Genomic DNA, 27,299 nt, shown 5'->3' on the forward strand with positions numbered 1-27,299 from the left:
CTTTTCAGGGGAGTGTTCTGGCTACCTGATTGTGGATTAACTAAGAGGAGGGCTTCCACTACCAAAGGAGTGAGTGGGGGTTGTGATGCGGGGCAACATCATGGTAGCTGTGGGCAATATTCTTCAACTCTGTGTCCCAGATGGATCTCTTCCAGATCTTCCCTGCCCACTAGGTACCCAGGAAACCTGACTGCAGGCATCTCCCTGCTCCTGGGAAGAGTTCTGTCTTCCAAGTTTGCATTCATTTTCTACCCTTTACAACTTGTATGCCTCCCTACCTTGATCTTCCTTTTGAGCAGTATAATCATGTAGAAGGATATAATAGCTTTTCTAGTGAAAGTGTTTTTTTCCTCTTCAATAAAAACAATTCCCAGTAGCTGTATGGAAACCTAACCTTTTCTGCCCTTTAGTTTAAAATTTCTTGCAGTTGTTTAAATTGTCCCATAATCAGTCTGGTTTTGGGTTAAACTCACACCAGCGTTTTTAGAATAGACATTGAACATATCGCTTTGTTGGGGGCATATGCCCATTTGTGGCAGAGCCGAGGGTGTTAGTAATGACTTCTGACTCAGGTATGTAAGAGACAGTCATTAAATGTTAATAAATTATTTGCACCCCTATACCTCCCAGGTGAAGCCTTTGTGCTCAGTGCTAAGTTGAATTCCTGGTGAAACACTGGATTCTTCAGCTGGTAGATTGCCCCTGAACAGTTCCTAGGCTTGCTCCCTGCTCCTGTCCTTCTAGCTCTTTCAGTGCCCTGAAGCTTGTGTTGCTGGCAGCCAAGGCCCCGTAACGGAGGACTAGTACCTTCCTTCCTCAACAGGAAATCCAATCTTAAGACCTTCAGAGGCCATTCAGACTGTGAGATAATTGGCTTGGCTTGTGGAATTAACAGGGAAGTTGCTCTTGGGCCACCAGCTGAGCTAATTCTATATGAGAGAATTAGCATTTCTTCCCCTCACTTTTTTCTCAGCACAGAGAAAGTAGCAGAAAAAAGACTTGGACCAGTGGTTATCTTCGCTGGCCGTGTGTTTGAATCACCCGAATGAGCTTTTGAAAAATAAGATTCCTCAGCCCTAACCTGAGGATGCTAATTCAATTTAAATTATGACCGATGGATCTCTGAAGGTTCACGTATTACATTTGATTATTATTTCTCTTAAGTCTTATTTTACAACAGATCCCCTACTTTTTTTTTCATGACATTCATATTGAAGAGGCCATTTGTCTTGTATAGTGTCCCACAATTATTTCCTCATGATTAGATTCCTGAGGAATGAATCTTAAACATTTTTGACAAGAGCCCAACGAAAATGTTATGTACTTATTGCATGACCTCGGGAGGCACAATGTCAGGGTGACCCATGGTTGATGATAAGCTTGATCGTTTGGTTACGGTGGTGACTGCCAGATCTCTCCAGTGGTGTACCTGTATATGTTTTCCTTTTGTAATCTGTGGGGTGATGCTTTGTGATTATCTGGTTTCTAAAAAACGTTCACAGGCGTTTTAGAATCCATTCATGGTCTTTGCCTTATTATTACATGCTGGGGATTGCAAAATGATGGATTCTTTAAATTCATTTTTGTATTTATTACCCTGCATTTTTCTGTAAAGAAATACTATTCTTTTTATTCTTCTGACGTTTCAATGAATTCTCTTTTTTATTCAGTGAATTATATATAATCCATTACTGTTGTCATATTTTTGATGTTCAAATTGTTCCCAGTTTTGGCCAGAAGCCCCTTCAAGCCAACTCCTTTGTCCTTTTGTCTTTTTTTTTTTTTTGCTGTACGCGGGCCTCTCTCTGCTGTGGCCTCTCCCGTTGCAGAGCACAGGCTCCGGACGCACAGGCTCAGCGGCCATGGCTCACGAGCCCAGCCGCTCCGTGGCATGTGGGATCCTCCCGGACCGGGGCACGAACCCACGTCCCCTGCATCGGCAGGCGGACTCTCAACCACTGCGCCACCAGGGAAGCCCTCCTTTGTCCTTTTGGTGTGGTCCCACTTGACTTTGAGCATGTCCTTGCTATAGCAAGATGCCTCAGATGCACATTTGGACTTTTCTTTCTCCAAACCTGAATCTCCAAGGGAGATTCTCCGAGAGACTCTGTTTCTCCAAGGGGCTCTTGTTCCTTTTAGTGTGGGGAGTAGTATTTAGAAACCATGGTCTGCGTGCTAGATGTGCTGCTCATTGCCACTGGGGAGTCACTGCTTCTAGGCTGTTTGAGTGTCCTAGGTATATGTAAATCATGAGTTCAGAAGCATCTTTGTTTTTCAGAAGTTTTGTAGATAATTCTCGTATATAGCGAAGGTTGAGAACCACTGGCTTAGACTCATGCATAGGGAGTCTTTAACTATTGCTCTTATTTTGAAAAGATCTTAAAATTTCCACACACCCTTTCACCCATTCTCTCTACCTCAGACAGGATGTTATTCAGAAGACCTGTTGTGTTCCTGCTATTGACTGTGTAATGGAGCAAGCTAACTGAGCCTTATCTTTGAAACACATGATTGTGAGGATCAAATGAGATCCTGTGAGTAAAACGTCTCTGTAAACTGTGAAGGACCAGACATGCATGAGTTGGGAAATGTCACTAATGAAGCTCATTACTTCACACTTGGACACTTTGCTGAAGCAGTGAGGAGAGAGCTTGCTCTGCTTTGAGAGAGGACTGTAAAACATTAATATTACATTGCCGAGGAGGGTTGAGGGGTACAGTGTTTCCCATTTTACAGATGGAAAGACTGAGACCCAAGAAGAGCTAAATAACTTCTCCAGCATACTGTTGTAAGATGGTAGTCGAACAGGGGATGGAATACTATACAGCTCTAGGTTTACAGCCCTCTGTGCATTGGGCTCTTGAATTTTGACTCTGAGGATGTGAGGGGATTGAACAGGGAAGAGAACAAAACTCCCTCAGATGTGTTAGTGCAGACCAAAACCCAATTTAGTTCTTTGAATTCTGTGCATGTGGTCTGCCTCTGGAGGATCAAGGAGATGCTGCCTGGACTAAGATTTGGGCTCCAGAGTGGCCAGCGCTCCTGATGAGGCTGTGTGGTAACTACCACTATCTATGTGGCCCCGTCAGGGGCTCGTTGTCAGCCTGGGCTTCTTGTGCTGAACAGGCCCTGGGCACAAGCTCAGCACCGAGTAGTGGGGCCTCTGCTCACCTTGCTTTCCCTCTTCCCTGAAGAAAGCTGTCAGGCTCAGTCAGCACGGAGCCTGACCTGCTTTGCACCAAAAGAATTGAACACTTACACAGCTGCATAAGTGTATCACGCATCTCAGGTGTAATAGAAGGTGTGATAAATGTTGAATGCATGGTAGTGTTGCAGCTGGAAAATGTGACTAGAAATTCAAATTCTTTTGGCTGTTGTGAACAGAGGCTAGAGGCACCTTCTCACCAGGTGGGGGTCACTATGTCCCCACAAGGAGAAGACTTCCCTTTGGTACTGTTGAGTCAATACAGGTATCCCCCGCTTTTTGAAAGTTCACTTTCCACTACTTTGGTTTTACGAGAAACCTACGTTAGTACCTGTTTTTGCTAACTGAAAAGAAATCTGAAGGATTTTCACTGTTTCAAAAAAAAGGTAATTGCTTCTTTGCTTTACACCATTTCAGCTTAAGAAAGATTTCATAGGAACACTCTACTTTTGAGGACGGGAGAAACCTGTACCTCCAATGTCTTAAAAATCAGGGACGCTCGGAGCAGTACCATCAGATGAGCACTGTTTACTGCGCATCCTGTTAGGTAAAGCCAGCCAGCCTAGGAGAATGCCTGCTCTGCTCTGCTGAGGCCTGCCTTAAAGTTGCTTGGCCTAATTTTTCTCCCCTTCCAGGACTGAACGAAGCAATATGGACCGTGGGTTGTGACTTCCTTAGAGGTGACTGTGTGAAGGCTGAAGGTGTTGGGTAAAAGCCTAGGGTTAGAGAACAGGACAAGGAGATACTCTTTAGTCTGAGAATAAAAACACCCACAGCTGGTGCCAGCTGCCTCAGCAGGTTGAGAAACCGTCTTTATTTAAGAACTGCCCGCTACCAGAGTCAATAAATAACTACCATTATAAGAAGTGTAAGAGAGACAGACAATAGGTCAGCAGGAGCGGGTCCATTTTAACAAAAACTGAGTTAAGTCAGTGGTCCAATGAAGCCCCAACCCTTGCCCAGCTGTGAGCTTTTATAAGCTATGCAGGCCCTGGAGGGGGTGGGTCAGTTGGAGTCTGGGGTCCAAAGCAGGGTGCACCCCATCTAAGGGCATGAGGCTTCCTAGGGCTCTGGGGAAAGCTATCAGACCCTTTTTTTTTTTCCTCTCCAGTTTCCCTTTATCGTCCTGCCTTCCTAAAGCCTATGACCATATATACAGCTACCAGGCACCTCTTTCCACAGAGCTCTTTGAAGTTCCTTAAAAATGCCCATTTAATCCCTCATGCCACTCCAGGAGCCTCTCTGGCAACCTTGCTCATCTCCAGGATGAAGCTCAGGTTAGGTCTGAGCCAGGGAAATAGCTACACCTATGCCTCAAACCCAGGTTTGAGGATACTGCTATCCCTCCGATACAGAGGAGCCCAGTAGACTGTCGTATTCTGAGATCAGGAAGCACACAGTCCTCTAGCTGGGGAAGAGATGAAGGGAGTGAAACATTCTAGAGCCAGCTCGGGCTCTTGCCCAGAGTAGACTAGCCTGGCTCCTGCGACTGCCAAGAGGCAGCAGTGTATGCTGGGAAAAAGAATGCCTGGGGTGAGCCTTGCCCCGTAAATGACTCTGACTGCAGTCACTCCCCCCTGCATGCTGCAGGGGCCCCAGCGGGCAGGAGCTCCAAGACTCTTCCTGTGCTGAGCACCTTTTGATTCCAAGAATCCCAGCCCTGAAGGACACTTGCAGCCTCCCCTCCAGTCTTCGCCTACCCTAGACCCCAAGACAAACAGCTGCCAAAATTTCTCAGAGGTCCCTACAAGAGGAAGAAGCCTCCTCTCAATTACTCAGTCCAGGGTCTCCTTGCAGATGTTTTTTCTGACGTCTCTCCTGTCATTTTATCAAAAAGAGCCCCCCCACCCCATGGCCCTCCTGTTCCCTGGGACCACCTGTATCATTTAATTCCCTGGATGAAAGTAGGTAACCCAATCGCACTGGGCCCTGAGACTCCATCTGAAGAGAGCTGCCCTCCCCCCGAGGGTGAGGTATACATCTGGGCTGTTGGAGCAACCAGGGCCGAGTAGCCAGGGCCGGGGCAAAGGGCTGTATAGGCTGAGCCCCAACGTACGCAGAACGGAGACTCCCGAGCCCTGAAGCGCTGCCTGTCCCTAGTCCTCAGGCACTTGCTGGCCACTGAGCTGTGGGGTGAAGTACTGGTTTGTGGCTGTTTTCCCTTGGTTGCCTGTCTGGGGCTTGGCGTGTGAGAGGGGAGAGATCCAGGATTGAGTCGTTACCACAGCAGGAGCAAGCCTCAGCCCATGCGGGCAGCGAAGGAGACAGGCCTCTTGGGCAGGAAGGGACTCTGAGAAGCTGTCTGACCTCTTCTTCTGCCTCCACACCAGCTCCTGTGCAGCCACGTCATCAGCAGGCTGTTCCCCTTCACATGCCTGCGTGTCCTCAAGCCACCTGCTGTCTTATTCAGTCTTAATCAGCACTCTGCCTGAGTCTTGGCCTGCAGGAACATCCATTTTAGTCCAGCTCTGTGTCCCCCAAACAAGTTCTCCCTGCACGGGGCTTATGTTTTCCTGAGGCTGAGTTCTCCTAGTTAGAAAAACCCTTCCTGGGTTTCCCAGAGGGTCTGTCTGCCTCCACAGAACTAAGACTCTTAGTCGTTCTCTCTTGCCTCAAGCAAGCTTAGGGGCTGCAGCTGCCAGCTGCACAGGTGAGTTCCTGTGCCAGTCCAGGTCAGCCCTCTCGGCCCAGCATCTAGACACCTGTCCTTTTGCTGCTCCTGCCGCAGCCAAGGCAGTGAGGAAGGAATCAGCTAAACCTTGGAAGAAGGTTTTCTGCTTCCAGCATCCCCTTTCTGATAGAGCTGGGTACAGGCCAAATCACAGCCATGGGGGACCAGGATGGATGCTAGGCCAAGTTTGGGTCCCTGCAATGGAAGAATGGTCACTCAGCTGAGCCCCCAGCACCTCGCATGGGCGTGAAGGTTGGGAGCAGGTGAGGAGGGTTTGATTGGAGGGCTCCAAGGAGGCAGTCCTGGGCCAGGGGTAGGGTGGTAGGTTCAGTGGTGGCAGGGAGAAGGCATGGGCGCTTACATTTTTAAAAAATTGTAGTGGGTAAACACCAACATAAACCTGCCCAGGAAAATAGAGCAGGACTTGAAAAATTTAAAAACCATAACAAAATAGAGCTCTAACTGTAAACTACAGAAACCAGGCTCAGGGGGCCTGTGCCCTGCAAGATGCCTGTCCCGCTGTTCCTGTATGTGAAGGGCCACCTGTCACAACATAGGCTTTGGAATTTCCTGGTTGTGCCACCACTGCTGCCTGGATTTGGGGAATCCCTGCCCTTGCTTTGGCCTCTTTTCTTGGAGCAAGAGCAAGGGGAGCAGGGGCCTTCAAGCTAGCACTGCATATTGAGGTCCCAGCAGAAGCTAGGCTCAGAAGGCCAAGAAGGACTGGGTCTCCTGTAGTCTGCATGCGCCTTGGGTTGAGACCCAGCCATGCCGATCACCCCACCGTCACCCACCTGAACCTCTTGAAGCAGAATTTTCATAGCCCAGTGCCCTTCTTAACCACCTTCTTAACCAGGTCATAGCCATTCAGCACTGCCCCCTTCCTCTGGGTAGACAAAGAGCCTGGGACAGGAAGGTGGGAGAAGAGTGCTATCCCAGCCCCATCATTGACAGGCTGTGTGACCTGAGGAAGACCCTGCCCCTTCCAACTCTGTTACCTCATCTGTAGAGTGGTGGCTTGGCCCCAGTGAGGTCTAAAGCCTCTTCCAGCTCTGACGTGCTGTGACTGGTAATACACCCAGAGCGCAAGCTAAGATGTCCCATTTATTTACCCCTTCTTCTTCTGGGGGAATGCAAAAGAGCATCCGAGGCAGCCTGGGGGACGGGTCGCCAGGTGGCCCAGGGCGTTCCTGCGAGCAGGTAGGGCTGCATTTATCCTTTGCCCTTCTCAGAAGACTCCTGACTCCAGACACACAGAATTACAGCTGCATTCTGCTGGAGGAGGATGGTGGAGGCAGCCTCCTACTCAAACCCGCGAGGGACCATGCAGGCTGGGGCTTGGTGTGGTGGGGTACCTGCCCAATACAAGCCCTTTAGTCACGCAGCCACCTGTAGTGGCTTCTGTCACTCTGGGGTGACAGGGTCGGGTTGGCAGTATTGGCTAAGAGGGCAACGTCACCTTGATGGTGACTGTGCCTCAGGCCAAGTCTGGTGCCCCTTTCCACCAGGAGTCTCAGCTTCTCAACCCTTCTTGGCTCCCACCCAGCAGTTGGGAGCTTCGCCCCCCAGAGCTTGCAGGGGCTCAGGCTCCCGGCCTCAGACACCAGAGCACTGGTTCTCAGCCATCAAGGCAGGTGGCAGGGGCCTCCAGGGAGTTATCCAGGACAATGTCAGGGTCCAGCCGTGCTGTCCTTTAAGAGGAGAAAGTAGGAGAGTCCCTGGTCCCCAGGTTTGGCCCTCTCCTTAGACTGAGAGATGCTGCTATTTAAGCTTTGTCCCGTTCCTGTCCAGTGTTCCCGGGCTTAGGACTCCGCTCTCTGGAGCAGAGTCCATATGCGGTCCCAGAGTGCTATCTCCGCTGACGCGCAGATACCTGTTTAAACCCCCTTCTTCCTGTAGGCCTTCCTTCCATCCAGGCACCCTAGAGGGCCCAGGCATAGGGTTCAGTATCATCATGGAAGTTACTGTCTGGTGCCTCTTGCTTTAAAGAAAAAAATTCCTCGCATGGGTTCTATCCTGTGGCAGAATATGAAATATCCTACCTCCTACGAAAAGGGCACTGCTTAAAGTAGGTATTTAAAACCAGTCATTCTCAGGCACAGTGTTGGGCCACCTTGGCATTGGGAAGGGACTGGGGCCAGCTGGCTGTGTCCATCGGAGGTGGGTGTCCAGCTGTGGCAGAGAGGGAGGGGTGCCGAGATCAGAGCTCCAGGTAGCCTATGAGGATCAGCGTCGCCACGGAGTGACCAAGGACGGTGCCAGGATGTGGGACTGGACAGACTGCTGAGTTCTCCACCATCATGCTTGTGCCTGAAACCAGCAGGCGGAAATGGGCTGAGTGAGCTGGGCCTGGGACCTGCACATCCCTGTCCCACCCTCAGGACAGAATCCAGATCTTTCCTAAGGAGATTCACAGAGGGCTGGCTTCAGGATGGGGAGGTGTTCTCAAGCCCTCCTCCTGCGCTGTTTTGTAGGACCTTTGCTTTTGTTCCTGTGAAAGGAGCGCACTCACCTCTCGGCCCTCAGGGATGTTTGGGAGTGGGAAGGAGGGGGCAGCAAGGGCAGTTGTTCCAGGGCTACTTTGCACTTGGTTCCTGCCTGCCTGCTTTTTTCCCCCTTGGAGACTGGCTGGGTTGGGGTCTGGCTTGGGTGGGAATGATTCCTGCATCAGGCATCTGGATGGACCCTGATACTCCTGGGGGATAAGGGGAGAGACAGCACCTCCATTCCTCACGATGTGGACTTCTGCGGGGACCCCATCCCCCCCTGGCCCTGTGGTCCGAATCTGCACCAGGGCATGGCCAATGTCATCAGGAACCGCAATTTCTATCCAATTCTTGCTGGTGAAGTGGAGCGTGGGAGTCGGGTGTAAGTCGTTCTGGTACAGCATCTGTGGGAAGGGGGTTAGCCAGGCAAGAGTTTCCTTACACCAGGACTGATTCTCCTCTTCCCTAGCTCCCAGGAATGGGAGGAGCCCCTATGGTTCTGGGCCCTCGAGGTCCTGCCTCCTCACCCCTCCTGTTCCCTGTTGACCAGGTCCAGGCTCTTGAACAAGCTCCTCACTGGGACGAGAAAAGCTTGCAAGCAGCTGAACTGGTTTTGCAGACTCCTTAGACCAGAAGGACCCAGACTTCACCCAGTCCATCGCTGCCCCCGTGAACCCTGCCCTTCCGCAGTCATAACATTTTCTTCTAGTCGCTACTACATGCTCCCTGAAGAACTGCTCATGAGTTTCACACCTCTCACAATCCCAAACTCTTTGCTTACATCTAACTCTGATCCTTCTGGCTAGAAACTGCAGCTCCCTTGTGTTTGCCGGAAATACAAGTGAGCTCTTCCTCAGCGTTCAATGCCTGGTTGATCCCCTCCTTACCTTATAGCCTGTGACTGCAGACTCGTTTCGGAGCGGGACCACAGGGTCCCACTTAATACTAAGACTGGAGCTCGAGAAAGTCCAGGAGATGTTGCCAGGGGGTCGCCGTGGAGCTGCCAGAGGAGGGAGAGAGTTGGGGAGACTTCCCAATGTTTCCCCACCACTCACCCCCTTGCTTTTAGCCAGCCTTTTTCTAGATGTCTTCCCAAAGCAGTTGTACCCAGAACATTCTGTCACCGCTGCCTGAGAAACAAACTCCAACAAAGGTTGGAGAAAAGGGAGGCACTTCAGAGGCCATGAATTCCATTCCCTCATTATTATTAGACGTGCTGCCTTGTTTCTGTCCTGCCCAGGGCTTGTGGGTGGGAGCATTTGTCTTTCGGGGAAAGAGTGATCCTAGAGGCGGCCCCTCCAAAATACACCCCTCCACCCCCACCCAGGCTGACGGACTCACGGGGCTTCACGGTCGTGGCATTGGCGGAAGGGCTGGCAGGCCCAGTGCCAGCCCGGTTGTAGGCCCGCACAGTCACGTGGTACTTGGTGTTGTAGTGTAGGCCGGTGACTAGGGCACTGGTGTCTAGCCCTGCTGTCCTCACTCGGTCAGCGGCTGCTTCTTTGTCCCCGGCTTTCCAGTAGCGGATCTGAAGGGGGCAGAGGTACCCTAGGGTCAGCAGTCAAACCCAGGACCTCGGGGCTAACCTGACCCTGGCTCTGGACACCTGCATCCTGCTCCTCTCGCTGGTGCTTGTAACAGTCTCAGGTCTCAGAAACTAGACACTAGATCGTGAGCTCCAAGGGAGAAGGGACAAGTTGGTGTAAGTTGCTGCTCCCTTCCTGGTGCCCAGCAGAGTGCCCAGTCCGAGAGCGCTTAATACGTGGGCTGAACGAGGGAGCGGGGGTGTGGGCACTGACTCAACCTAGCGATGGCCTGCTGAAACCAACCCCATTTAATTAATTCAAGGAATCCCGTGGGGACTCTGTTAAAGGCTATGAAACGCATATTGTACTTGCAAAGTTGTCCCCCGGCCCTCCAGCAAGCTTATGAGGGCTGCCGAGTAAATGCAAACCCATTGTCATAGACCTCGTAACACCAAGGCCTTCTAGATATTCTTCCAAATCAATGGCAGAGCTTGCAGCTATCTCCTCAGTGGGGCTCGCCTAACCCATGTGCTAAAGACCAGAGCTGACTCTCCTGAATGGAATTTACAACATCACTAGTATGATGATTCTCCCTTAGACAATGACACTTCCTGCTTGCCCTTCTTTCCCTTCCTCTCGCTTTCTCTCACTCTCCATCCACCCCGGCATGTACCCCAGTGTGGAGTCACCAGTGGGCCCAAGTCTTGGGTCAGAAACTGCCGGGCCCAGAGCTCCTCAGGGACAGGATGAGCGGCTGGTACACAGAGGAGGCCATGCTGTTCTCTGCAGCCCTGAGGATGCCAGGCTAACTGGGCTCTGGCATGAAACGGGAAGGCTATGCCCCTTCCAGAACCCACTCCTCCTCCCCTGGGCTCCCACAGCGTCCAGTGCCGGCTCGAGCCAAGCAGTAACTTCAAGGCTGTCCACAGGCATCAGCCATAGGGGCTTAGCCGAGGTTGCGTCCATGGTGCTGCATAGACTGCGTGCTGTGTGCCTGGTTAGTGAATGAGTGATTCCAGGAGGAGGAGTAGCAAGCCATGAGGTGCCCCCACGCCTTGACCCCCCGACCCCTTCCTCTCCCAGCCCAGGTCAGTGCTCACCTCGTACCCCAGGAGGATACCATTCATGTCCTGCCGCACCGGTTCCCAGGTCACGTTCATCTCTGAGGATGAGACCCCTTTGGCCCAGACCTTGGTAGGGGCCACCCTGGGCTCTGGGGACCGACACAGAATGGGTTTGGATTCCCAGGCACTCCCTGTGCCCTACAGAGCAGCTGCCAACTGGGACTGCCCTCTCTTAGGATTTTATAGAGGCCAGGGTGCAGGGTTCAGAGCATCCCCCGGGGCCCACTTCTCTTTCCAGAGAGCCTCCCTCCTCTAGGCCTGAGGGGAGACGAGGTAGCAAGGACTAGGAAGGAAACCAGTGGCTTAGAAGCCAGGTGTCCTCTCCACCCCACCTAGGGAACCTAGCAGGGGTGTGAGGAGCGCTCCCCCACCCTACACCCCGTGGACAAGCTGCTGGGGTGGGGATGCCGCATGGGCCCCGGGGTGGCCCACCTTCCTCAGCCGAGTACACAATCGCGGTGAGGCTCTCAGGCCCATCCCCGCGGTGGTTGTAGCTACGGATCTTGACCTCAAAGGGCGTGTAAGGCCGGACGCTCTCATTGCTGTAGACGAAGTACTGGGCATCGGCGCCGGGCACCCGCGCGGTCTGCCAGCTAGTGCTGCCCTGCCTGCGGAAGGACAGCAGGTAGCCGAAGCCGTCTCCGTTCTGGTACTCCCGGGACATGGGCTGAGGGGCAAGAGCGTGGCATGGGCGAGGGGCCGCGGCTGCGTTTCCCTGCCCGTCCTCCAGCCCCACCCAGCCTTCACCAAGAGGGGTGGCCCCAGGACTGCGGTGGTTCCATCCCGCAGTGGGTACCAGGGGAGGGGAGGGACCTTGTCTGCTCTGGAGTCAGGACCGTGCAGTGGCTCTGTCTGGGTCCTCTCTGCATGTTGCTCAACTCCTGAGACGAGTCCCACCAGGTGTGGGTGGGGGTGAGGGTGGGGTAGAACTTGTCCCCCCAGAGAACTGGAGGCATAGTCCTGCCTCTGTCCTTGCAGCTTACCGTCCAGTTGACAATGAGCTCTCCAGGGGCTCCACCACCTCCTCTGAGACCTGAGGGTGCCACCGAGGGGGCTGTCAGGGCCAAGGGATACAGACAGTTAATGGGCAGTGAGGGAAAAAAAGCTCTGAGTCTGAGACCGAAAAGCATCCTAGGACAAGGACACCCTTCCAATGGGCCCTGGCTATATGCCAATAAAATGGACAACCTAGAAGAAACGGACGAATTCTTAGAAAAGTAAAATCTCCCAAGACTGAACCAGAACCAGGGAGAAATAGAAACTATGAACAGATCAATTACCAGTACTGAAATTGAATCAGTCATTTAAAAACTCCCAATAAACAAAAGTCCAGGACCAGATGGCTTCACAGGTGAATTCTACCAAACATTTAGAGAAGAGTTAACACCTATCCTTCTGAAACTATTCCAATGGGACCTGGTTTTGTCCTTCAAGAGTCCCTCTGGACGTGGGCTTTGGAGTCAAGCAGACCTGAGATCAGATTCCACCTCTGCCACTTACTAGCTGAGTTTCTCTGGGCGAGTTACTTAACCTCTCTGAGCCTCTGATTCCCCTCTCCGTAAAATAAGGATAATAATATTTCTCTCAAAGGCTGTAAGAAGAATAAAATTAAATAAGACGGTGGCTAGCAATATATATAGTATACACTCCATAAATGATCATTATCCTGATCCCTCTTGTTGGTTTAAACTAAGTAGCAGAGACCAACTCCAATTTGCTTTAAATTAAGGGGAATAAATAATTCAGAACTGCAGTTAATCCAAAAAACATTTCTTTTGGGTTACAGGTTGTTTTAATATTATTATTTTTTATTTTCATGGCAGACTTAATTTCCTAATTGTCTCTAGTATTCAAAAGGCTGATATTAAAACAAGAATGCATTTAATTAGATCATGAAGCTTGGCAGGGGGTAACTTGGCTGAGGGTTAAAATATTTCTGTAGATGATCCAGCAATTGGAGACTTATCACTTGGTTCTGATGATACTTTAGGGCCTTCTCATTTGCAAAGGGCACTTAAACACATTACCCATTTGATCCTGTGAGGTGGGCATTAATATTACCCTTTTCAGAGTGGAAAGATTGAGGCCCAGAGCAGTTAAGTGACTTGCCTAAAGTCACACAGCTAATAAATGTCACAGTTTGAATTTGAACTCAGCTCTTCTGATTTGAAATCTCATCATCTTTCTTCTGCATCATAGCTGTCTTTGTGCTCAACTCCTGGATACTACAGTGAAGGAGACCACTCCTCACCCTTTGACTGTCCAAGAAGTTCAATCAAAGAAAGTGCTCTGGGCTTCCCTGGTGGCGCAGTGGTTGAGAGTCCGCCTGCCGATGCAGGGGACACGGGTTCGTGCCCCGGTCTGGGAAGATCCCACATGCCGCAGAGCGGCTAGGCCCGTGAGCCATGGCTGCTGAGCCTGCGCGTCCGGAGCCTGTGCTCCGCAATGGGAGAGGCCACAACAGTGAGAGGCCTGCGTACCGCAAAAAAAAAAAGAAAGTGCTCCTTCTGGAATTCTTTACTCAGGAGAGGTACCAGTTAAAAATATTGAATGATTCCAGAAAGAGCCTGGAGAGTCAGCATCGGGCACACAGGAAACCATGTTTATGGACACAAAAAGGCAGACCCTCATTACACATCCAGCGAGGCAGGCCTGGGTGGGTGTGGAGGGGAGGCAGGTCCTGATTCCATGCTGCTGGTCTCAGGATCCCAGAGCTCTCGTTCTGGGCCTTCACCTTCACCTCTTCCCTTCTTTCCCCACTCAGGTTCTGACACCTACCTGCTTTTCAGGGAGGGTTGTGGGCAGATTGTCCATTCCTCCTGCTCCCAAAGAAACCATCTAAAGAAGGACTTAGAGCACGGGCTGCTTACTTAGTGCCCTGCACAACACACACACACACACACACACACACACACATACACACCCCTTCCTCATTAACTGATTCCTGCAGCTCGTGCACTTCCAGGGAGGATATCTGCCCATCACCCCATGGTCCTGGGTTCAAGTCCAGGCTCTGCCAGTGTGACCCTTCCTTCACATGGAATGGTTTTTCCATTTTTTTAAAAAATTAAACTTTTTACTTTGAGACAATTGTAGATTCACATGCAGTTGTAAGGTTGGCCTATTTTTTAAATGAGGGGTTTGGACTGGATGGCTTCCAGCCCTGACAGGCTGTGGCCCAAGACACAGTACGTTGTGCAGTGTTGCGGCCTCGCTCTGACTTGTGTTCCTTTCTCATCTGTTTTGTTAGAGTCCTCAGCCTGGTGAGCAGGGTTGGAACTCCATGTAATTGCTGCTTGCTTGGGGCTCCCTTTAAGGGGGCTAGGGTCTGTGCCCTGACATTACTTCTCACCCAGGGCTCTGACCTGCTTCCTTGGTCCGGATTTTGCTGGAGGGCCCACTGGGCTCCCCAGTGCCCAGGATGTTGCTGGCTAAGACCCGGAACTCATAGTCCATCCAGGGCGTGAGGCCCAGCACCTGGGCAGTCTCGGCGTTGCCCTCGATGTTGGCGGGATCTGCAAGGCACCAGGGAGTCAGTGTTCTGCACTTCATTTACTGATCTGGATGGAAAGGGCAGGGACTGGGTATGAATCACTTTTTTATACCCAGCTCTCACGGTGGTACCCGCTATATTAAGAGTTCAATACCTTTTTCAGGAATGATTGGGAAACTCGTAGACCTCCCTGCCTTGGAGCCTTTGTAAGATGTTGTGTGCACCCCACACCCCCACGAATGTTTTCATTGCCCCATTAATAGTCCTGCCAATGCTTCAGGGGTGCAGACTGAGTGCCTCCCCCTCCAACTCTCTCCCCATTCTTCTGCCGCCTGTGTGACCATCTTCCCTAATGGCCTGGGAGCTCCCTGCAGGCAGGGAGTCTACACTTGTCCCTCTTCGAAGCTCCAGGCTCAGCCTTGGCCTCTGACCCCCGGCACCACCACCCCCGCCCCCCCTACAGCCAGGCCTAATCAGTACTGACCTGGGTGGGGCCTCACACTTACTGGTCCGAACCTGCTTCCACTTCCCTGCAGGTAGAGTGCGAGCTTGCAGGGTGTACTTGGCAATGGGGCTGTGGTTGTCAAAGCCACGGCTCCAGCTGAGCTGGACAGTGGTGTCACCGATGTCTCTCACAACCACGCCTCCTGGGGGACCCGGCGGACCTGCACCAAGAGGTCAGAGCAACAAATTTGAGCCAACCTCCTTCAGGCTCGCTTGGGCTGGTGCAGTACCAAGAAGGAGCAGCAGAGGGCGCAGGAAACACACACCGGGTTGGGAGGGCAAGGAATGGGGGCAGTAGTGAGTGGCAGACGGGGTGTTTTGAGGAGGAAGGATGTGTCCAAGGCTGGAGGGGTCACAGAGGCTCTCACACAGAGATGTGTATAGATTTCCCAGCATGAGGCTTTGAAACTTCTGGCCTCAGCAAGTTCTCCAGTCTTGGGATGTGTTAGGAGTGGATTTTTTTTTACAATTTGGGCTTTGCAGGAAGAATATTTTATTCATTTAGGACCTGCGAAGAACCACGGGATGAGTTCAGCTCAACAGACTTGTTAGGAGCCCTTCCCACAGCTTTCAGGGAGAGGTGGGAGTTAGTTAGAGAGCGAAGGTCAGAATAGCCCAGCTGGCCTCTGAGGGTGTCACGGTGGGGGTGGGGTGGGAAACCCATCACCTCGGACCAGGACTGTGGCCTCCTTAGATGCACTGTCCACCACCGTCTGGGCCATGCATGTGTACTTCCCACCGTGGCGCAGCTGGGCGTTCAGGATGGTCAGATCCCCAACCGTCTCCTTCTGCACACGGGGGACAGAAAGCAGGGCGGGTCAGAGGAAGCAGCCCTGGTTAGTGCATGAGTCAGGGGACAGGAGGCAGGGCTCAGAGTCCCCTGCTCTGTTACTTCCCCAGACCCCTTGCACCTCGCTCTTCCTCTCTGTTCCGTGGGAGGGATCAGCTACTCTCTACTTGGTACCACTGGGGATTAAACGACATTTTTTTTACAGAAGACAGTCAGTGATGGTTCAAGTTAATGATATCATCTGCGCTGGGGGGCAGGATAACAAGAGTACGGGAGTGAGTCTTGCTCGGTGTCTGGAATTCCAGGTTTGACCCTAACCCTCTTCTAAATGCATAGACGTCGGGTGGAATCCAGGGAACTGCCCGTCTAAGGGAGGGTGCTTATGAACCCAGGGATGAGCTTGCCGTCATGGCATTCCCAGGGGAAGGGGGAAAAGCTTTGGGGGGTGTTGATGGCTCTCGTGAGGCCCCTGTCTGCCCAGAAGGAGGGAGGAGCCCTGGGTTCTCTGGCCTTACCACACTGGCCCTTCGGTAGTGACCCCCAGGCTTGTCGAAATCGATGGGGAAGTCATCCAGGGTCCAGATGAAGGTGAGGTCCATGGTGGGGTCGTGGGAGGCGTGGCACTGCAGGGTCAGGTTATCTCCCAAGTTGATGTCGGCACTCGAGGGGGCTAGAGTGATCTTGGTTGCATCTGCCAAGACAAAGGGCCCCTGAGTGGAAGGGAAGGAAGTAGGCCCAGGCAGGGGCAGCAGGGCAGGGTGAAAGGCTCTGTCTTGAGCCCCAGGAAAGAGAACAGGCAGCGTGGCTAACAGCATCCTGACCTCCCAGCAGCCCCATGAGTGCGTGGGAGGGAGGCAGGAGCATATCCTGGATGGTGGTGTTTGGGGGCAGTCCCAAGAGAAACCAAATCCTGGGGTAGCCTCAAAACCAAACTAGGAGGAACATGGGAACACAAGAGCCCAATGGCGAGGAGGGACGGCACCCCGTGGTGGCTGAGTCACCAACCTCAGCCGAACCATGGTCCTTACCTCGCACAGACAGGATGCCCGTGCTGTTGGCTTTGCCCATGAAATTCTCAGCAAAGCAGGTATATTTGCCTTCATCTGACCGACTGATGTTTCTTATGATCAAGGTGCCATCCGGAGTTACAGTCACTCTGCAGCAAGGACAGAGCAGATCTGGCCAACCCAGTGACACATTACAGTCCTGGGAAGGGGACTCACCTCCAAGGAGAGAGAGGGTGAGCAGGAATTTCTCAGGTGGGGTGGGGCTCGTACCTGCTGCTGTTGACCAAAATCTCAGTGCCTTTGCTCCAGAGCACCACGGCCTTCGGAGCTGCCCTGGGCTGACAGGGGATAACGATCTCTCCACCTCGGGCTGCGGGGATCAGACGCCTTACAGGATTCAGCCTAAAGTCGGGGGCAAGTGCTGGAAGGAAGGGGGAGTGCCCCACAGTCACGCAGGGAATCAACCCAGCACTCGTTGCCCTGGAGTCAGATATCACCTGGCTACATGTTAAACATTTTATGTTCCCTCTATGGTCAATCCACGAGTGACCCCTAGCAGCACCACTTCCAAAATAGCCAGAATCCAGCCCCTTCTCATCACTCCCACTGCCACCAGATCTCCGCTGGTTGGCCTTCCTGATTTTGCATTTTCTTTCTACAATCTCTTCTCCACCCAGCTGCCAGGAATATCAATTTAAAAACACAAAACAGACACTCAGAATGAAGTCCAACGCCTCCCAAGGGCTCACAAAGGAGTCCCTACCTCTCTGATCACATCTTGCTCCATTCCTTCCCTCACTTATTGTGCTCTATCACCTGGGCCATTTTTTTCTTCTTCTTTTTTTGGTTCCATGAAGATGCCATGATTTTTCCTGCCTCAGGACCTTTGCACTTACTATACATTTCCCTTGGAAAGCCCCCAGATCTTCACATGGTTGGTTCACATCCCAAACGCAACTTCTCTGGAGAGGTCTTCCCTGACCATCCCCTCTAACTGGCCCACCTTACCCACAGCACTCTGTGGGATTTTCTTTATACTGTATATTTTATGGCTGTCCGAAATTATCTTATTTAATTGTTTGATTTTTTGTTTATTTGCCCCCCGCTCTCCACTGGATTGTAAGATACTTGAAGGCAGAGACCTTATTTTTCATGTTCACTTCTTAGGAGGTGTTGAAGAAATATTGGTTGAATGAATGAATGAGTCTTAGTTAAGCCTCACTACAACTGGATGAGGTAGGTGCCGTTCTGTCCATTTTACAGATGAGGAAACAGACTACAAGCTTAAGTCACACATCTAAGGATACTGGACTAGCTGACATTTACTGGGCACCTGTTATGTGATGGGCAGGTTCTTTATGCTTTAGCTCTATTATCTCCTTTAATCCCCACAGCAGCTGTATGAGGGCTGGGCTATTACTGCCCACATTTTATTATTCAAGAAACTGAAACACAAAGAGATTAATAACTTGCCGAAGGTCACACAGGCAAAGGGGCTGCATTAAACCCAAATCTAGCTGATTTGGTTTTCAGTGACTTTTGCCACCTTTTTTTCATGGCAGCAGACATTTACTTTGTCCACTTCAGATGCGGGTCAAGCCAGAGACCCTGTCCTCTGGGAGCTCCATCTAGTGTCTCATCTCCTGTCTTAAATCCCTGAGTTCTACTCAGAAGCTGTTGGAAAGCTAAGGAAAACTGCCAGGTGAGTGTGTGTGTTTAGAAATGCTGCAACTCACAACCCCTAACGCCCCCCACCTGGGTGTCCCCGGGGATGTCCTCTCTCCCTGGGCCCCTTACCTTGCACGGCCAGCTCGGCACTGGCGTAGATGGTGCCGTGCTTGTTCTCCGCCACACACTGGTACATGCCTGAGTCCTCCAGGCTCAGCTTGGAGAATCGCAAGTCTCCGGCCAGCACTTCTACCCGGGCCTGTGCAGAAGGTCAGGACCACTGGGTGGGGGCTTATGGGGTGGATGCAGTGGAGACTGGGCTGCCTGGAGGGGGCACCTGTATGCCCGGTCCTATCCAGGGCCACCTGGAATCCCAGGACAGAGATTCCCCCTGGCCTCCCCGCACGTCTGCACACGGAAGCCAGAGGGGCAAGTGACACACTCAGGACCACATAGTGCTTTTGTGGCTGAGTTGGGCCTGGACTCAGGTCCCTGGACCCTCCAGACCCTATCCAGTTGACCAGCCTGAGGCCATGTGACTCTGGGATGGAGAGAAGCACCTAGAACTACCCTGTGGCACCCTAATTGGCCCAGAAGGGTTGCCAGTGTGCGGAAGGGGAGGAGATCTGGAGGGTGAGGGAACCAGGTGAGCAGAGGACTGTGTGCTGGGTGTGTGGAAGGAAGCCCCGGGTCTCCTACCTGGGAGGCCAGAGGATCCCCATCCCGAAGCCAGCGCACTGTGGGCCGGGGCTTGCCGGCGGCTGCGCATTCCCAGTGCAGGTTGGAACCGATGTCAGCCTCCATGTCTGAGATCACCTTGAGCCACTCGGGCTGAGCTGCGGGGAGCAAGGGAGAGCAAGGCTGGGGAGGGGCTGGGGAGGAGCTGGGAGGAGCTCCGCGAATTAACTGGACTGGATTTGCAGGGCTGCAGCTCCTGCGCCAGACAGCAGAGGGCGCCAGCCGCATTCCGGGATGGGGGGTTGGGGAGAAGCAGGTTCAAGACAACTGGCACTACGTGCCTGTGCCAGTAACTGTTTTAGCGACTTAAGTCATTCTAATGCTTTCCATGTGCTTTCTGCAACCTTGACTGAAGCTCTGAGCTGACCACAGCACCAGCCTCGTCTGGTCCCATACCCAGTGCAACCCGTGGGCAGGAAATTTTCAGCAAGGGTCTGCCTAATCTCCTCCCCGACTTTTGAGTCGGCTTCCTCAAGGACAGGGGAAGGCAGGGGGCGAGGGTGTCCGGCTCTGTACCCTGCACGATGATGCGGCCCTGGACGGTGTCGCGGCCCTTGGAGTTCTCCGCCTCGCACTCGTAGGTGCCTTCGTCCTCGAAGCCTACGCTGGGGATCTGCAGGGTGGGCTCGGCCGTGGCCCACTGTGGGGACAAGGAGCCATCCACTTTGCGCCACTTGATCCTGGGGACGGGGCTGGCAGGGGAGACAAAGCCAGAGGGCGTGGGCTGAGCTAGGCAGACTCCCTTGTGCCTGCAACTCCTCCCCCAACCCAGGCCCCCCTGAGATGCTGGGCAGGTGGGGACGACGGGGAGGAGGGCCGGGAAGAGACAGAGGGAGAGCGGCCAGGAGAGGAGGAGGGGCCTCTCCCAGGGAGGCTCAGAGCGTAGGTGGTCTGTTCCCTGAAGCTGACTTGCCCTCCCTGCCTGCCCCCACCCTGCCCTGGCCTCTTCTGGGCCTGCCCTCCTCAGCAGTGGCCTGCAACCTGGTTCTTTACGGGTCCCCTTCCTCCTCTCCCCAACAGGGCCTTGCCTCTACTTTTCAAAGGGGATTAAGTTGTTAGTAATCTGTGTACTAAAATGGACTGAGGTATCAGTGAGTCTTACGGGGTAACGTATTACCCTTCATGTGTTTTAAATATGGATTTTCTGGAAGCCCAATAACTTTCCACAAAGCAGGGGGCATCTTGGGTGAGGAGAGATATGTGAGGGAGGAGGGGACCAATGCACAAATCACATTCTTTCATTCATTCTACAAACATTTATTGAGTACCTGCTATTTGCTTAGCCCTGTTCCAGTGAGCCCTTTTTCTGAGAGAGTTAGAGTTCTATGATACATTTTCTATTTTAAGAGATAACTGTTAGCATCCATAGAATACTTACTAAATACCAGATGCTATTCTAAGCACTGTACATATATTGGCTCATTCAATCCTCATAACAACCCCATGAGGTAGGTACTATTATTATCACCATGTACAAATAGGGAAACTGAGGCACAGAGAGGTTAATTGGTTTACCCAAGGTCTCCCAGCCAGCAAGTGACAGAGCTAGTAGTTGAACGAGGCAGGCTGGGTTAGGGTCCACGCACCATGCTACCTGCCCCCAGCCTGGGGTGTTGTATAAGCTGCCTGAGCCTATCATGCACGTTGCTGGGAAGATGCCTCACCCAGAGAGTTAGTGCCCAGTGAGTGGCGGTTGCTACCCACTGTGGGTCTCGCACTCTGCTAGACCCTGCGAAGGCACCAAGATGACTGAGAGCCGGCCCTGCCTGCCCTCTCCCTGAGGGGCTCTGAGAGGCTGTGCCCCGGCCTGTCCCCTCCCCACCACCACCACTCACTTCCCGAAGGCGAAGCACTCCAGGGTGACCTGCTGCCCCACCAGCGCGTAGGTCTCTGCTGGGAACCGGGCCTTGATGCTGGGGGCAAAAAGCCTGGTGTCTGGGGAGAGAGGGTTCACACATCAGATCCAGACCAGGTGCTCCTGTGCTTAGGATCTCAGCACAGCTCAGAGCCCACACTTTCTTGACTCCCTTTCCCCTTGGGGGCATGCAGCAAGGGTCTGAGGCCGTGTAGCAGGAAGACGCTGGGGTCCAGGCCCGGACCCTGTGCCCTTTGAGCTGCTCTTCACAACTGCAAAGCGAAGACCCCCTTTCCCAACGCCCCTTGACCCCTTCAGCTCCCTCCTCCTCGCCTTGCCCGCTGACCCTGACCTTCCGCAGCCAGGTTGAGCTGAGCAAACTTGCTGAAGACGCTCTTGGTGGAGAAATCCATGTGGCTTGTGGCCAGGCAGGAGTAGTTGCCCAAGTCTGAGGCATTGGTCCGGGCAATGTACAGGTTCCCTGTGGTCTGGGACACGAAGTGACGCCCGTCCGTAGGGATGAAGTTGGGGAACTCATTGAGGAGCCAGCGGTAGGACAAGCCTAGGAATGGGGAGTTAGAGGAAACCGGGGGTGCTGGGCTAATGGAGCAACTCCGGGTAGGACCTTAACGTGCTGCTGGGGATCTGTAGACCCGGTCCTGAGAGCCCCTGTGCTCTGAACTGGGGCTGAGGGGAGACCTAGAGGGAAGATGCGACTTTATCTCTGCCCTCAGGGAGTGCTGTCTGCTGGGGAAACAGCCCCTGCCCTTGGGGACCTCCCAGTCTGATGGGAGGTGGGGCACAGAATCATTTAGAGTTGGGCACCCCGGGATCAGTGCTTCCAAGGGTCACTCACCACCTCTTATTCCATCCCTCTTCTGCTGAGTGGCCAGAAGCCCCTCCTGTGCCCTCTGTCTAACATCGCCCAGGGGCCTGACTCACCTGGGTAGTGGGCGGGTGGGTTACAGGGCAACATCACACCCCAACCTTCGTGGGTTTTCACTGGGTCTCGCTCCTCCTTGGAGAATTCCTGCAGGACTGGAGGTGGAGACCGTGTGCTCAGGCGCTGTCCTCCAAGCCTGGGGGACCCTCCCCAGCTCAGGCTCCATGGGGAAGTAGTCACCCGCCCTTCTGGACACTTCCTCCAGCCCTGTCTTCTCTACCCCCAAAGTGTCCCGGCACCCCGTGGGGCTCACAGCCAAAGCGGAGGACAGCCTCCCTGCTGACGACGGTGCCCACTGGGTTGGAGGCCAGGCACTGGTAGACGCCGGCGTCCTGGGCTTTGGTGGGGTTCATGATGACCAGGTTGCCCCCGACCAGCTGGTGGTGGGAGCCTGGCTCCAGCTTCATCTCGGTGCCATTCATCTTCCACCTGCAGTGGGGGCGGAGAGGGACTGATGTGACAAAAAATTGCCCACAGCCCAGGGCCTCCCAGCACCACTGCAAGGGTCTCACCTGTAGGTGGCCGGAGGGCTGGCCCGGGCACGGCATGCCAGTGTCACCTTCTCCTCTGTGGACTCCTCTGGGAATAGCAGACCGAGGGGTTGGTCTTCAAAGACAGGCCCAAAGGTGGCTGGGGATCCCCAGGCTGAGCTCCAAGCTGCAGATGGGGGACACCACCAGAGGTCTCAGGGCCTAGGGGCCAGCTGGAGCCTGGCCTCCAGGGTAGCGCTGTCCAATAGAACTTTCGGCAATGATGGAAAGGTTCCCTTTTCTGCCCTGTCCAGTACAGTAGCCATTTACCACTAGCTGTTGTGCCCCTGAAATATGGCTAGTGCAGCTGAGGAACCAGATTTTAAATTTTATTTAATTATAATTAATTAACATTTGAATTTCAATAGGTTGGGCAGACCCCATCTAGTCAATTAGTTCAGTCAGTCACCCCTCCTATACTCAGATATTGAGTACCTGCTGTATACTTAGCACTGGGCGAGGCACTGTGTAGCAGAATGAGTAAGACACAGTCCCTCTTCCTCAAGGAGCTTGCGATCCAGGGAGGAAGACAGAAAACTGACAGTAGGCGAGAGCCCTAATAGTGGTTTAGGTTCAAGAAGGACCCTCGGAGTGGAAACAGTCAGGGGACTCATGGAAGAGCTGACCTGCAGGGTGTGAGATGGGCCTTGAGAGATGCATGGAAGCCACTGGCTAAAAAGGGGGAGAGAGGAGGTGTGGCCCTGGAGCCTAGTGTTCCTTCTGGGGAGGGCGTCCTGAGAGAACGTGCTCTGGCTCTGGGCCTCTATTAGCTGTTACAGGACCCTTCTAAGCCTCAGCGTCTTCACCTGTGAAATGGAAAGAAGATGAACCCCCCTCCCAGGGTCTGTAGCAGGGTTCAGCCTGACACAGGGTGTGTACTCAGCCACGGTCTCCTGGACCCAAGTGAAGGGGCCGGGTGGGGGTCAGGGGAAGAGGAAGGCTCAGTGGTGGGTGGACGACGTACAGGTTGCTTTGGGGCATTTAATAAAATTCCATTGTGACATTTCAAGAAAGAGAGGCCCAGAAAAGGGAGCGACTTGCCCACAGTCACAGGGCAAGCCTGTGGCACGTGCAGCTCTAGACCTCGGGTTCCTGAATTTGCTGGGCAGATGGGTATCCCACATGCAGATGGCATTTTCCTGCCTGGCCCCCTGCCGGGGCAGATGCCTTGCTCTTCGTGTCCCCTTGTCCAGGCTCACCGGGGCAGGGTCTGAGAGGCAGAGGGCAGTGTTTCACATCTGCCTCTGTTTGCTGACTGGTGCGGCCGGTCATTCTTTGCTTTGTGGTGTCAGGCGGGAGCCAGGCCACCCTTAATTGGCTCCTAACCCTCCATGAAGCTGATTTCAGGCCCTCCTTGGTGGGTCGTGGGGGGATCCCCATTAACCAATTAGTGCCTGCTCTCCTGGTGCATCCAGCTGTCAGCCCTAGTCCAGGGGTGGGGGTGGGCCCCATGCCACAGCTGAGGCCCAGCCTTGGACCCCTGGGAGTGATGGCAGCTGTTAAGCCGCTCTCAGAATGAGGAAGGAGGCAGGGCTCCTTGAAATGGCATCCCACATCCCCCTCCCCACCACCCATCACTATCCCTCATTGCCGCCCCAGGCCTCGGAGATGGCGGCGCATCATCTCGGCTGGAGAGCCCAGCTTAATCCTAAGTTAATGATGGTGGTGGAGGGTAGGGACCCCTGCCCCAGCTGGGACTGCTGGGAGGGGAGGGAAAGGAGGGGTAGCGGAGGCAGCCAGGCTGCTGGGAACAACCTTGCATAATAGCAGCTTCCAGTAACTCTGTCTGGATGGTGGTGGGGTGGGGGTGGGGGGGCGGATGGTGGCTGAGTGGGCCTGGGGCACACTGATACTTTAAGCTTCCGGAAAAAGCTTTCTCTCCGGCATTCAGCCATATACACACCCTCACGCAATATCCACAGACACATGCTTTCCACCTCTCACGTATACACACTTCCTTATATGCCACAGACATCACACATATATACATACATGACCCTCTAAGCTACTCCAGTAGTCAGATATACACATTTATACACACATCCGTTCCCATGCACATATGGCTACAAACGTCCACATATACTTATTTATATCTACATCTAGGCATTCATAATAACAAAATAGATGCTATTTATCGAGGACTAACTCTTTATCAAATACCATGCTCCACATTTCTTTCTCATAACCTCTTTACAAGGTAGGCAGTGCCATTTTCTCGTTTGGTTAATGTGAAAACTGAGACTTTTAGAAGGTTAAATAACTTGCCCCAAGTCACACAGCGAGAAGGAGCAGATCTAGGGGTGTGGACCCTGGCCAGCCTCCCCCCGACAGCCAGCGTCCTTAACCACAGGGCTCAGAATTCTTGACTTCAGTTTCCCATCAGGACCATCAGAGATGCTGTTCCATCCTGGAGGTACTGAATCAGAACCTCTAGGAGTGAGGCCCAGGAATCTAGATTTTAAAAGGGCCTCACGGGCATTCTGAAGAGCAGATAGAGTTGAGAGCCATGGCACTGTGTGTAAGGCCTTCTATACACATTCATCATCCCCTCAAATGTAGCATGCCCTCCATGCAATAACTCACTCACATCTCCCCCCTCTCAAACATCCACAGACACACCCTCACTCACCCCACACCTCCCTCTGAAACTACACACACATCCACCCACACATGCACTTTCTCTCTCTCTCACATTCACACACACACACACACACACACACCCAGGGAAAGCCACCCACTCTGTGCTGTCCTTGTTTGGCATCCTCTCTGATTCTCTCCTGATTCCCTATCCTGACAACTCTGCTCCCCCAAACACAGGTATCAGGACCTCATGGAGGAAGGAGATTTAGGGAGCTGAGACCGTGGAGGGGAAGCCATGCTGCCCTTCTTTGCACTGGGGTGCAGGAATCCAAAGCTGCATCCCCAGGGTAGGTGAACAAAGACAGCCAAGAGCTGAGGCCCCTTCCTAGGGGGTGGGAACAGCCATGGGATGTTCCACTCCTGCCTCTGCGGTTGCTGGAGGTGGCAGACCAGGTCCCGTCTCCCTTGGCCTTCCTGCCTCTCTGGGTCTATGGACCGCGGATGCTGTGTATACTGCTTACCTCAGATGATGGGGTCCCAGCACTGACTGACCCTGAGGGTGGGGAACGCGGAGGAGCCCGGGTACGTCCGCCACTCTCTCTGGGGTGGGTGTCTCCTGCCCCTTGCAGCCTGGGCTCCCCACCCCAGCAGCTCCTCCAGACCCGGGGGGCCCTGGCACTGGGAGCTAGGCCTGGAGCTGGGGGCCTGGGAGGCTCCCCTATTTCCCAGCAGCCTCACTGACTTGGATGCTGGGTTGGGAGGCGGTTAGGACATAATGAGAACATCTGAAACTATGCCAGTGGAGTCCTTCCCTGGTGAGACGAAGAATTTAAAATGTGCTGGTTGCAGGCTTGCAGTGGCTGTGGGGTCGGGGGGTGGAGCCTGAGGTATAGCTAGAACTCCAGAAGGACACCAGAGGATGGGCACTCTTTCTCCCATGGAGATCTTTAAGGAAAAAAGAAACGTCTATTGATCTGGGCTGGGGGTCAGGGCAGAGAGGCCAAGCAGCGGTTCCAGCAGGCCCCTCCGAGCAGCAGCAGGCTGTTGGAAAGTTACCCCAGGTCAGACAGGCTGGGGCTCCCATACCGCCTCCCTAGCCCACTCTCCAGAATCCAGCCAGCCCGGGCCTCTTGGCCTGCACTGCTCGGTTTTCCGTGCCCTCCTTTTCCTTCTGCCAACCGCCTTCCTCCCGTCTCCCCACTTGAAGCACCCCTGGCATGAGAGCTTTTGCTTGGGTCCCTCTTGCCTTTTTCCTGGGCCACGCCCTGCTCTGCCTCATCTCTTCCCAGATCCCGTTCCACGTTTGTTCCATTTGCCAGGCTTCATTGTTGTCCTGAGGAACCCTCCCAGGGTTGTGTGGTCAGGGAACCCTAGAGCAGTACTATCCAATAGAACTTTCCGTGATGATGGAAATATTCTATAATCTGTGCTATCCAACACGGCTATGAGGCCTTGAAATGTGGCTAGTACAACTAAGCAACTAATTTTTAATTTAATCTTGCAGCCTTAAGAGGCTGCAACTCTGGGCTGATGTCGTGGAGATCTGGTTGTGCCACAGTCTTGCTGTGTGACCCAGGGCAAGTCCCTCACCCTCTCTGGATCATGCTTTTTTTCATCTACAATACGAAAAAGACTCATTCCCTCTCCTCCTAATCTCAAAGGGAAAGCAAAATCCACAAACAGGAAAATTTTATAAGGAAATAGCCTCAAACTGAAGTGCCACAGCAGTGCAGTCAATTATTTCTGTAGTCATCACTAACATAATAGCAATGATATAACGCTATGATCATGCCTGCTAGGCTTCGGAGTCCAGACAAGCCCTCTTACCTGGAGTGGAGACAAGGGCCACAGCCACCAGCATTAGCAAGTGTGATTTCCTCCTGGTAGGTGTCCCCATGGTGAGCATTCCAGGCAGAAGTGGGGAGCGGAGGAGAGGAGCCTCAGCCCTGCACAGGGAGAGTCTGGCTGGAGGCTGAGAAGGACCTAGGGAGGCAGAAAGACGGGGGAGGACTCTGAGCTGAGGAGCGCCCCTCCCAGCTCCAGGCACATCTGGGTCGGAGATGCTTTTGCTTCAGCCTGGGGAGAGGCTGGAATTGCTCTCACCCTCCCCAGGGCCCCAGGGGAAGGGGCTTGGCCATTACCAAGGAGCTCTTCCTAGGGCCGAGTGCCTCCTGCTGGC

At 53.3% G+C, this 27,299-nt stretch overlaps 1 protein-coding gene across 1 annotated transcript; it reads right to left on the reverse strand.

Annotated features, from left to right (window-relative positions):
• Positions 1–8,076: 8,076 nt before the first annotated feature.
• CNTN2 (contactin 2) lies at positions 8,077–27,099 on the reverse strand (the record flags this gene model as incomplete). The annotated part of the gene is made up of 22 exons (XM_079728452.1): positions 26,948–27,099; positions 22,523–22,667; positions 22,264–22,439; positions 22,010–22,105; positions 21,420–21,629; positions 21,048–21,147; positions 19,729–19,904; positions 19,174–19,310; positions 18,604–18,733; positions 17,077–17,227; positions 16,828–16,955; positions 16,315–16,490; positions 15,677–15,797; positions 15,012–15,170; positions 14,378–14,527; positions 11,996–12,066; positions 11,445–11,679; positions 10,989–11,101; positions 9,704–9,890; positions 9,250–9,362; positions 8,598–8,766; positions 8,077–8,186 (listed from the first exon to the last, which is right to left on the reverse strand). Exons 1-22 carry the CDS (start codon positions 27,024–27,026, stop codon positions 8,077–8,079), a joined length of 3,132 nt encoding a protein of 1,043 aa, XP_079584578.1. The 5' UTR covers positions 27,027–27,099.
• Between the last annotated feature and the right edge of the window lie 200 nt (positions 27,100–27,299).

Source organism: Hyperoodon ampullatus (genome assembly GCF_949752795.1).
Source record: "Hyperoodon ampullatus genome assembly, chromosome: 2".
NCBI lineage: Eukaryota > Metazoa > Chordata > Mammalia > Artiodactyla > Ziphiidae > Hyperoodon > Hyperoodon ampullatus.